General features: G+C 40.9%; 1 protein-coding gene across 2 annotated transcripts; it reads left to right on the top strand.

Annotated features, from left to right (window-relative positions):
- The first annotated feature begins 179 nt into the window (after positions 1–179).
- On the top strand, positions 180–6,064 carry LOC125379346 (perlucin-like). 2 transcript variants are annotated; one of them, XM_048395740.1, is made up of 4 exons: positions 180–371; positions 2,039–2,118; positions 2,843–2,936; positions 5,770–6,064. In XM_048395740.1, exons 1-4 carry the CDS (start codon positions 317–319, stop codon positions 5,988–5,990), a joined length of 450 nt encoding a protein of 149 aa, XP_048251697.1. In that variant the 5' UTR covers positions 180–316; the 3' UTR covers positions 5,991–6,064. The 2 variants fall into 2 exon arrangements, with proteins under 2 accessions (XP_048251697.1, XP_048251696.1); XM_048395739.1 differs by having other exon boundaries at positions 182–371; positions 2,036–2,118.
- Positions 6,065–12,447: the final 6,383 nt, after the last annotated feature.

Raw genomic sequence — 12,447 nt, 5'->3', positions numbered from 1 at the left:
TTGCCAACACGAACAGTGTGATGGTGCTGTTGAATCTACCCACTCGGAACTTTGCTCACAGCGTCATATACCCACACCATGTGCTACCGTATCTTGATCTTGATCACGATTTGTTGGTCTGGCTTGATTACTGTTTATATGATTGATTACACCTTGCTCCAGTGGATATTTCAACCATCATGTCAGGTCCGGGAACGTATGTGTAACAGATACATGTATCCCGGATCTTCCAACTTCTGTCGTAAGAAATATAAGCCGAGTTGTCGAACCCCCGTACACACAGAGCGCTGTATGTGTAGAGCTGAACTCAACAACCATGCGACTCGAGCTCCTATCTGCAATTCTGTGCTTTGTGGCAACGGCGTCTGGAGGTAACTACTTTTCTACTTACATATTATTTCAGCATTAATCTTAACCATGTTAATTAGGAGATAAACATACTGTGTTTTCAATGTAGAGCTAGGTTACCTGTAGATTTAACCCGGCTAAATTGAATTTAGCACCGTGAGGTTTCAAATGTTTAATTTAGCGCGGTTAAATCTACAGGTAACCTAGCTCTACATTGAAAACACAGTATGTTTATCTCCATTCTACCGTGACTAAATTAAATGCAAACTCTTTGGTGTTAGCAAATATACTGAGTGAAGCGGCATGCGTTGAGTTAAATTTTTTGAGTATGTTTGAATTACGGAATCACCGAACAAAATGTGGTGCTGTATACTCAAGCAGTTTGTTTACACCGTAATACTTCATTCGAACAAATGACAGGCATTGAAAGCATATAAGCACGGCAACTTGGTAAGCTAACATGAGGTGGGCATCCCTACAGAAAACAAAGCAAGATTTGCAAGGCTTTTGCTCTACATCGCACGTGACCATTATGACGTCATATCGCTCATTGTGACGCCAAAAATTTGACGTCACAGTCGTATATAGTAAAGCGCCAAAATTCTAAGCTCTCTGTTGTCTCCAAAACGTAAAAACAATCCCTTTGTTGATTTCTGTCGTGTTATCCTGCACGAAATGTATTGCCACACATCCTTTGAATATTGTAGTAACCGCATCTGTGCATCTTGTAACCTGTAATTGTAGATATAATTATTAAAATATGCCTACCGACAATGACTGAAAATAGTGCTACTCTATGAATATTACCTTCCGGGGTGATGCGGCCGTCAAACCAGCTGTTTCAATCAGAAGGGGGGGGGGAAGAGTGGGGGGGGGGGGGGGGGGGGGGGGGTTATTGTGATTTAATAGCCTCTGATTGATCAATCATAATCAAGTAAATTCCAATTTCATGGTAGATTCCTCGATATTCATGACATGCACGCCAACCACGTTCAGTGTATTAGCCATACGCTACACTGCCAGTCTACTTAACGCAGACCATGCTTAAGAATGACATATCTGACATATCTGACGTCTAGAATAGATGCAATTTGAAAAGGTTGAATACACCTTTCAAGCAAACTGTGGCGGGTGCTACTAGTAGAGATTATCCTTTTAGTGAACACCTGGTGTCATCATTTATTTTCAGAGATCTTTGGTTATAATTTTCAACATTAGTTTGCCTCTGGCGTTGACGTTTTATATCACATTCGAAAATCGGCTGTGACTTAAAAACAGCCAAAGAGAAACGTCAGAGAAAGGTATGCTTACTGAGTTTGAAATGGCGTCAACGTAGGACGAACATGGCGGAGGAAGAGCAACAGGGTCATGACGTCGGTCCATTATGACATCACTTACAATATGTACTTTACCGCAGGATAAAGTAGTGTCGGCACCTTTGATCATTTCGCAAAATATCTTAGAAATGTCATTAAAGTTGAAGTGCTCAGAACGTGTTTTTTTTAATTGTAGTTCAGTTTTAACGCTGCACCGCATTGGACACATGTTTTCAAAACCAAAGGGGGTATTGTTGAGCCGTACATGTTGAATCATGTATCACTTTGTTATTAAGTTAGTTAAAAGCATATGAGTTTCTTTTCAAACAATGTTCTGCATTGGATATGTGATTTGCTATATTATCTGTTAGCAGGCTGTCCGTTGGGCTTTCATCTTCACAGACGGTCCTGCTACTGGTTCTCAAACGTGAAAAGTTCATTTCCAGAGGCAGCTGTAAGTCGTTTTGGTAATCTGTGAAATCTGATCACCTCTAAATATATGCTTGAAGAAAACATGTCATGTGGGCAAAGAGAAAGTGTACCCCACTGAACTTGAAATCACCTCAAGTAATGGATCTTGACATGGATCATTACAGAGTGGATTAGAATGTGACCAGCCTCTAGCCAAGATCAAGCTCCAAACCGATTCTACAGATCCCATTTAACTGTTTCAGGTCATAAGAAAACATTTTTCAATGACTCATAACATACTTTGAACGCTTCCTACACACTTACCAAGATCCTGTCAAATGTGTGTGTCAATGAACATGTTATCAGTATGACTCAGACTGTACTTCCAGAATGGTGCAATGGCCTCACTTATGTTTCCAATTTGATTTAATTTGGCAGCTTATGGCTGAAGTTGAAGGTCGAGCTTTTTATGGTTATATAACTATAATGGCATGTGATTTATGTCTTAAGGCTGTTCCACACCAGGCTTACTTTCACAAACTTTATTGAACCTAAGGTGCAAATAATGTTTACTTAAGGTAGTAATAAGCATCAGACTTTCTACTGTAGTGATGTAGTGCATTACAAACCATCAAAGGTGTCAGAGACGATTACAGAAAAGGCGAATTTGTTTATCATGAATAATACCAGTGGGGAATGAAATGCTCCCGTTTTGCATGTATGCGAACACCTTTTCTTACTAATTAAATGGTGAATTTTGTTTTCAGGCCTACTGTCGTTACTTGGAGAGCCACCTTGTGGTTATATCAAGCGCAGATGAAGATTCGTTTATCAGAGGTTACGCTATCCGTCGTGGTAAAGGTTAGACTTGAATTTTACTTTTGTTTTCATTGCATTTACTTAAACTACGGGTGTTTGTGTATTGTGGTGCATGTGACAATGAAAACTTGAATACTGTCTATTATAATAAATCCGCCTTTTGGCCATGGCTGTTTGGCTTTGTTTGCTTACTATCATTTAGGGTGCTTGTTGAAAGTCCTGTTCCTCATCTAACCTTTACCACATACTCCTCACAAAGGTTCAAAATGACAGCCCTGAAATATGGCGTCCAACTCCTGAGAACTGTATGATACGGCACAGTATGGATTCTAGGGGGACGGGTGCCTCAGTCGTCTAAGGCGCCGCGATTCACTGTGCAGAGTTGTGTCCCTTTTGGCACGCCAGAAACCTATGATTGTTGGTTCGAATCCCGGTTTGCCCCGATTATGTTTCTAGGTTTGTCAGCACCATTCCCGTGCTCGTGGGTTTCACCGAAGTGGTAAACGTCTGAGACCTGCATCACTTCGGGCTTTCCTCCCACATTAAGCTGACACACCACGATATAACTGGAACACTGTTAAAAGTGGCGTTAAATCCAACTCACTCACTCACTCACTCAGTATGGCTTCTGATAAACGTGGCACCCAAGATCGTCCCGGATACGTTAAATTAGAAATGCCAACAGAGATGTGGAGGAGCATTACCACCTTGAAAGACACTGAAAGGGTTTCCCAAGAACTTGCACTGTGTTCTGGCAGTAGTAGATCACTGTGGAATCATCACCTTTTATGGCAATGTCTGCAACAAACGCCAAGACGTCGGCACCATAGAAATGCACCGATATTGCATTTGACGTCGTGTCAGTGGTGGACGACTGTGTGGATGTCGAGAGCAAACGGCAGCATGATGCAACCTGCTTTTTCATGGTGGTGATACCATTGCGAACGTCGGTGTCTTGAAAGTATTCATCTTTTAAATGACGTGACGTGAGAAACCTGTTACAAAGGACACGGCACCTATCACTCCTCAGTGTCTGGACTTGAGTATACGCAAGAGCATTCTTTGGTACTGCTGCGTGTCGTACTCTGAGTGTCGTTAACAGCTCAAGTGAGGATTTGCAATGTCAGTACTGAGACATCGGTGCCTATTGTCATTTGCAAGTGTTAATAAGGTTGATTTGTCTGTCCTAACATAGAGCTCCAAGTACAGATAATGGCATTTGGTTGTGTTCGTTTGTTATATTTTTGTGACCATGAACACAAGTTTTATATTTCGGTCAGTGTTAACCTGCTCCTATACATTATTCATCTTTGTCCGAAGTCTGTGTATTAATCATTTTAAAGTCTTCATCATCATGTGGTTTAACACGGCTGGGCTTTGGGTTTTTCTTGTTATAAAGCAGGATGGCTTCAAAAATATTGAACAATATGGGTCACCCTTCAATTAGTTGCGTTTACACGGGACACGTTTCAGATGCTTAGAGTTTTCCAGGTTTGGTAATTCATTTCCACTAGCAGTGCCAGGTGATCTTACAGATAACAGTTAATTGACTGGATGGTACTACCTGTTGCATAACGTTGACAATTAAAATCTTATTATAATGTAACAGATGTGCAGATTATTCTGAAATATGGTGTAATGGGAACAGGTTTGCCCTCTCGAATTATCAATAATTTTCGTAATTAAAGTTGTCACTTTACATCTCGTAGGCACAATTGCAGCCATACAGAATTCAAGTTGACTTTTTTAAGCACCTGACTGAAAGTCAAGTGTGCCTATGTGCATGTTTGTCCGCCGTGTGTCGTGCGTGGTATTCTTCTTCTTCAGAGTAACCACGGCAACACATTAAAAAACTTATTTATTGCCATTGCTAGACCATGTTCAAAGTGTAATGGAAGTTGGTATTTGTGTCTTTAGCAGGGGGACTCAGCATATAGGTTTCACTTTGCACTTGGTCCATACAGAAATATGAAACTCTTATGTCCGTTTCTTATCCATTTTCTAATTTAAATTTGGTACGTGTGTAGTTAGTAGGTGAACATATATTTGTTCTTTTTGTGTGATATTTTAAACTTTGAGCTTCATTATTTGCATTCAGACAATGCTCTCAGTGCACCTCAAATGCATTATCTGCTCGGAAACCAATGGACCAACGAAGCTGAGTAACCTGAATTGATTCAAGACATTCGATTCTGATTTGAGAAAATCTGTTTCATTTCCGTACTCTGTCATGGTTGTACAAAACGAAACGAAATTAAGCATGTTTTTACTTTCTTCTGGAATTCAACACTAATCTTCCGTTTCCTACAATACTTTAAATTTTTACTTTTAACCATGCTTTCAAATTATCCCAATGGCTATTTAAACGTCTCCTCTGATATTGCCAGATTGAGGGAGATGACGTTAGTATCTCCTTATGATGATATCATATCTTGTTCAATTCATAAGAGTGTATTATTTATTTAGAAAACAATTAAATATAAATTCTTACATCAACTCAGTTATGTGGATGTCTTTGCTCACACTACATGCTGTTTACTACATATCCAAGTGAGTTTCAGAGTCGTGGCACTATTTATCAAAATTCCTTTGTTTTCTTGAACTCAAATCATCTGCTTTTAGTAAAGTCTTTGGAAAATAACTAATATTTATCCTGACATACACATATGTTGTACAAAAGCACTTCAAAAGTCACTATGTTAGAAAGAATGGTTGTAGAAAACTAACAATAGGTTATACATAATGAGGTGGCAATGTCTTTTTACCGTTGCAATGTTGTCAGTTTATAGGGTATTTGATGTGAAACTACTCCGCCAAACATATTTTGTGGTATCCTTGTTTATACTGAATGGCCTCAGCCTGTCTCTTTTCACAGCTCCCTTCTACCGGCTTGGTGCTACTGATCTGAACATAGAGGGAAGGTGGCTGTGGGAAGGACAACGTCGTATGGGGTACACACACTGGTCTCCTGGACAGCCTGATAATAATGGAGGTACCGAACACTGCCTGGAGATTAGAAGGGACTTCGGAAACTATCTCTGGAATGATTTTGTATGTGATCATCCATCGCATTTTATTTGTGAAAAGGAACTTTAATGTGTTTCTTTTCCGCGAATCACATACAAACGGACAGCATGTACCGCTGTACCAAATAAAGCTTCAGATTAGCATTCCATTATTGTTGTTTTTATTGAGACATTAGTGTACCTAAGATACATTTGACATTTGAAAAAAACAAGGTTACATTGTGCCATAACGAAGAATAGAACATCAGAATCGTTTAGAAGGCTTGTCAACCGAAAAGGAGTTTTTATCCGCAATAACAAAAGTCTTTGATTGTCTGTTGTTTAACGCCACATTATTCCAGCAACATAACGATGGTCAGTTAATAATCAAGACAGACAAGCCTGTGATTGACATCATGAACATCGACCTACGCAGTTTGGGGTACGATGACATGCACCAACCAAACGAGCCCGACTACTCGATCCCGTTAGCAAAGTGGCGTAAAACCCTCCATATGTATACCCATTAAGATGATAACATACTGGATCCGCTGTTTAGCTGTATCTGCTGAGCTAGAACCGAACCACTTGAAGCAAAGCGAAAACTCTAAAGTGTATATATTTTTTGTTTGGTTAAAGAATGAATGTGTTCCCATTTGGTCAGAAATTATATTTTCATACTTTAGATGAAGTGCTCGATATGTTAATACCTTCCCCTATCTAACCCCTTTTAGCAACCCATGCTTGCTGTAAAAGACGAGTATGTTTTTGACATGGCCTTGACATTGTAAACAATGGATTTTCCATACACTTATACAAACCTATGCTTCAAACGGGGGCACGGGTGGCCCAGTCCTCTAAGGCGCCGCGATTCGCTGTGCAGAGTTGCGTCTCTTAGGCACGCCAGAAACCTATGATTGTGGGTTCGAATCCTGGTTCGCCCCGATTATGTTTCTAGGTTTGTCAGCACCATACCCATGCTCGCGGGACCTGATCACTTCGGGCTTTCCTCCCACATTAAGCTGACATGCTGTGATATGACTGGAATACTATTAAAAGCGGTGTTAAACCAAACTCACTCACTCACTATCCTTCAAACATAAAAAAAAATAATTTAAAACATTAATAAAAGTCTGTAGAATGTTCTCAGAATTTTGCCCCAGTAATCATCGGATTACAAGAATCGGGCCATGGTCCACAGAAAGGAAGATCGTCCGTAAAAGTGTGATGATCTTTGCATGTGTCATGGTTAAACGAACACCAGTACCACTAACGTACGACCTACTCCTCTCTTAAAGTGTGTCCATCTCTGCGATCATCTCCTGACTGACTGAAAACTAAACCTCTAATAGGTCAACCGTTTCAAACTCCAGCAGGCTGCTTACTCCATGGAAAGTGGCATCTCACCTTTTGAAGGCTGACCAGTCTACACTAGAGGTGTAAATATCAACTTCCTGGTCAGCCTCCTTTCCTGGTTCTTCTATCTCCTCAATAAACTGTGCATCTTTCCTCCTGAAAAGAGGATCAGAAACCGTTCATTACTTTTCTGCCACCTCCCGCCTCGCAATTCTCTGAAGGGATCCCTTGTCAGAATGTCAAGTTAGAAAGTCGTTATTCAAAGTCCTTTCAGGGTAGCTTTCAATTATATCCAACCCTATAGAATGGCAGACATCATTATATCCAACCCACCGGGAGGAAAGACCAAGATAATTATAACTTTTTACTCCATGAACCGCCTCCCCTCTGGGAGAGAGAGGGATTGTACACGCGCTTTCCGTCTTCATGCGTATTTCGCGCACGGCCCTGATATTGACCAATCATTTTTACAGGCATGCACTTCAGCTCAATCAGGTGTCTTGGAAACATCACTTAACATATATTTCCGAACAAACGTGCAAATGTGCCACTGTAGTTGACACTGCATTAATAATTTCACTCTTTGTAAAGATTATTGACAAGGAAAACGAGACAGAAGATTTATTTATTTGCTCTTTAGGCTGCATACAGAGGCGGATTTTCTTCGGTACACAAGGGAGACAATTTAAAAACAACCCCTGAGAAATCTGTGAACCTGACATTTCTCAAATACAGACCACTCTGTTTCAAACAAGTGTTTCGTTTAGGGTACCCCCGAAATGAAGCTGTCTGTATTTCAAGTTCAAGAACCCTCGAACATCTCAGACAATGTATTAATGTTTTGCTTTTGTTCACGTTAAAGACAGTGTTATTTAGATATAAGATTTTATTTTAAACAGCATTTTGGTAAGCGTTTGTTTCTGGTTTAGTTGAAGGGAAGTAACTCTGTGTGTTGGGAATTGAACTCAACCTTCCTTTGTCCACTCTAATACGCTGTCGTCATGCCGGTTAGATTTACTCGCATCAATGTGCACAACACTTTTTGTCAGTGTGGTGTACTTGAAATATATCTCATTAATCTTGAGGTTCATTATAGCAGAATGAAATTTTGAGAAGACATCGAAACATGAACTCTTAACAGGTGGATTTTATATGCGCTTCATGCACTTACGAAATTATATTAGGGAGGGGAGGGGAGGAGGAAGGGAGGGGGGAAACGATGGGTTCTCCACATCCTGCAACCAACAGTTGGACTCGTTCCTGGATGGTCAGCGCTTATTGTCATATACGTGAGACTATCATGACGGACACTCTACCGACGATCAGGTAAGAGTACGTTGTGTACAGTACTGTTGTAGCTTCAGAGTTATCTCCCTTCTATCATACCATTTTCATAACCGAGAGTTTGACAGAGTTGTGATACACCCCATGCAGTATTGGATAAGTAATGCTGTTGAAATTCCGTTTACTGAACAAAAACAGAACCGTTTTTTTTTTCTAAACCCTGCATTTAATCTGAATTGTTGTTGGTGCATTAGACATTTGTGTAGATGGTCCAAATTACATGTGTGAAGCCCATTTCTAATTTCTCTTGTCGTGATGGTGCGGTCGGGTAGCCTAGTGGTTAAAGTGTTCAGGTGGCCTATTCACTCACTCACGAACCTTTGTTTTATAAAATGTGTGATTCAAAATAATTATGTGGCGTGTTTGGCTTGATGTGACGTGTACCTTTAATTTTGAACTTTGCTTTCTCAAATACTGTCCACAACACAAGCGGGTTCCGCCAGCGCTCCTTTCCAAAGCAGGTCAAGGGGTACTCGCGCGTCAATGGCACAGCGTGACCGAAGAAATATGCACAAGCAGTATGCCGATTGTAAAACCGAGGGCTTGACCCACAAATTAAAACGCCCTGTGTCGACTGAACGCCCGTCTTTCTTCCCGAGAAATCTGGGTTTATTACCATGGAGTTTGACCTTGCAATAGGTTTGTTTTGTTCACGTTAACATACACCGGTCTTCATCTCATAACATATTTTGTTGAACTGTCCAACACACCATCCTTCGGCTACTGTTATTCTGTACAGTATAATTACAACCTAATTCCGCCATACCTGATACGTCCTGGACAGAATCCATGACACCTGACACCTCTCTCTTACATGTAAGTGTGATAGGTAGAGCGCGTTGACGGATGGGGTTGTAGGTGTTGTGGGCAGAATGCTATGACAGAAGTAGTGACAGGGGTAAGGGGTGGTAAGTGTGACAGGTAGTGCGTGTTTAAATTAGGAGTGAAAGGGGTAAACGTGTTCCCAGAAAGGCTGTTATAAGTGACACGAAGGGAGTGGTGACAAAAGTGGTGGTGAGTGTGACAGGTAGTCCATGCTTACAGAAGGGGTGGTAAGTGTGATGGGTAGGGCGTGTTGACAGGAGGTTTGGAGGGAATTGACACAAAGCGGTGTCTGGGCACAGACGTGAGTTCTTACGTTGCATGAACATGTTTTACGCGTTTTACGTGTTTTCCAAAACAGGTAAATTATATCTATTGTACCTTTTAAGGAGATTATGACCTACAATAAGTCATCTCAAGTTAAATATCTGTTGTTTTTAATTTGCATTAAAGGTGTGTGTTAGAATGTCTCTAAACATTTAATTTAAAAATATTGAATATTGAGGTATCCTGCCTAGAGAGGGTGCATTTCAATGACTTACTGTTTCATAGTTAAAGTTTAAAGAGAATTCAGTTTGCAGAAAGTTTATTTTTGTCATATTTCACCTGGATAGGAACAACAATTTCAGGTTGCCTGGGAGGTATTGAGAAATATAAAATACGTTAATCCAATATTGAATGACCTTTTCCTTACCAACGTTGTACCAACGAAATTTAGCCAACGTTTGCCCAAAATCTGACTGCCAGCTGGCAGTATGGCGAAGGCAACAGCACACATGGTGACTTGCAGGTACGTGGGGGAAAATGTTCCTAAGTCATTCACATATTCTTAAAAGGGAAAGTGTTTATTAAACAACAATACTCTCTCCTAATATTGCAGTATTTGTTATATTTGTTCTATGTTGATTTCATCAGTTTTTCATACCAGTATTGCCGTGTTACCGTGTACCCATGCTACTGTGTACCAATGCTGCCTTGTACTTTATTTTCCCTGTACCACTTAACCTCTTAACGCATGTTACCTTCAACCCCTGCTACTATGTACCCTTGTCACTTTGAACTGTTGTAACCTTGAACCCACATTATCTCGTATCCCAAGTCGGCCTTGTACTTATGTTATCTTACGCTTATGGTACCTTGAACTTATGTTACCTCTCACATATGTTACCTTTTACTAATGTTTCCTTGTACTTATGCTATCTTGTACTAATGTTACCTCTACTAATGCTTTATTGGGGGCTACCCAATCGCCCCACAAGTGCATTATGGGGCCGAGCAAATATGTAAACATAGCAGAAGTTTGGTGTCGATGGCTATTGTGAGTTGTGGTGTCTTCTGTCGTACATGTTGCAACTTTGTTTCTGCAGCACCTGCATGCCATGAAGTGGTTGCGCTACATGATACCCTAACCGACGTGAAACCACGGTTTGGGGTGTAATATGTCGTCATTGCGGGACAAACGGGGCAGGGCAAGAGCAACAACCGTCGTTTTGTTTGACTGATGTATGTTGCCCTAAATGCCTTACGCTAAGCAACATGTTGGTAGGTTGGTTGGTTTGTCGTTTTACACCGCACTCAGCAATATTCCAGCTATATGACGACGGTCTGTAAATAATCGAGTGTGGACCAGACAATCCAGTGATTGATATCATGAGCATCGATCCACGCAATTGGAATTGATGACATGCATCAACCAAGTGAGTGAGCCTACCACCCGATCCCGTTATTCGCCCTTAACGACAAGCATAGTCTATACCCCGGGTCTTCATATGTACACATGATTATGAAACATTTGTTTACAAGGATTGCTGATTCCTCTGTCGGGGTACGGGTGGCCCAGTCGTCTAATTCGTCGTGCAGAGTTGCGTCCCGTGGGCACGCCAAAAATTCTGGGTTCAAATACCGGTTCACCCCGATTATGTTTCTAGGTTTGTCAGCACCATACCGTGCTCGTGGGTTTCATCGAAGTGGTTAACGTCTGAGACCTGCATCACTTCGGGCTTTCCTCCCACATTAAGCTGACACGCCGCGATATAACTGGAATACTGTTAAAAGCGGCGTTAAACCCAACTCACTCATTCACTCATTCCTCTGTCCAGAGACGACACAATTTCTAGGGCACAAAAACTGCCTCGAACAATTTTGTGACTGATGTGGCGCGGACACAGTTTGAATATATTTAGGAGAAGTCTGCGCCATGAGAGATGGTTGCCAACATCTGTCATATGTCTTCCCACGTACGAATATTCAAATTTACAAATATTCGTATATATATATATATATAAAATATTTGTCCAGTTTAGAAAAAATATTTCACCGATAATTGGTCTGGATGTGCCATCCTGCTTGACAGTAATGAAAGAACGATATTACCAAAGACATGTTCGATCATTAGACGTAACTCAAAATGTCCAATTTATGGCAAAAGATTTGTCGGCGCCTTTGTTCTTTTAGCGAATCATGTTACAATGAAAATTAATGTTAAATTTAACCTCTGTTAACTGGTACCCAAGTAGCCATGTTCCCGTGTTACTGTGAACACATATTACCCTGAATCTCTGTTAACTGGTACCCAAGTAGCCATGTTCCAGTGTTACTGTGAACACATATTACCCTGAACCTCTGTTAACTGGTACCCAAGTAACCATGTTCCCGTGTTACTGTGAACACATATTACCCTGAACCTCTGTTAACTGGTACCCAAGTAGCCATGTTCCTGTGTTACCGTGAATCCATATTACCTTGAACCTATGTTAACTGGTACCCAAGTAGCCATGTTCCCATGTTACCATGAATCCATATTACCCTGAACCTATGTTAACTAGTACCCAAGTAGCCATGTTCCCGTGTTACCGTGAATCCATATAACCCTGAACCTCTGTTAACTGGTACCCAAGTAGCCATGTTCCAGTGTTATAGTGAATCCATATGACCCTGAACCTCTGTTAACTGGTACCCAAGTAGCCATGTTCCCGTGTTACAGTGAATCCATATTACCCAGAACCTATGTTAACTGGTACCCAAGT

Source organism: Haliotis rufescens, unplaced genomic scaffold (genome assembly GCF_023055435.1).
Source record: "Haliotis rufescens isolate VD_foot unplaced genomic scaffold, xgHalRufe1.0.p SCAF_14, whole genome shotgun sequence".
NCBI lineage: Eukaryota > Metazoa > Mollusca > Gastropoda > Lepetellida > Haliotidae > Haliotis > Haliotis rufescens.
Note: the sequence above shows the minus strand (reverse complement) of the source record. Positions and strands in the feature narration are given on the sequence as shown.

Bases quoted from the DNA above. Each gene is read 5' to 3' on its own strand.
- LOC125379346 (XM_048395739.1), top strand. From the start codon at position 317: ATGCGACTCGAGCTCCTATCTGCAATTCTGTGCTTTGTGGCAACGGCG. The intron at 372-2,035 runs GTAACTACTTTT...ATTATCTGTTAG, and splicing joins TGTGGCAACGGCGTCTGGAG to CAGGCTGTCCGTTGGGCTTT. The intron at 2,937-5,769 runs GTTAGACTTGAA...CTCTTTTCACAG, and splicing joins CGCTATCCGTCGTGGTAAAG to CTCCCTTCTACCGGCTTGGT.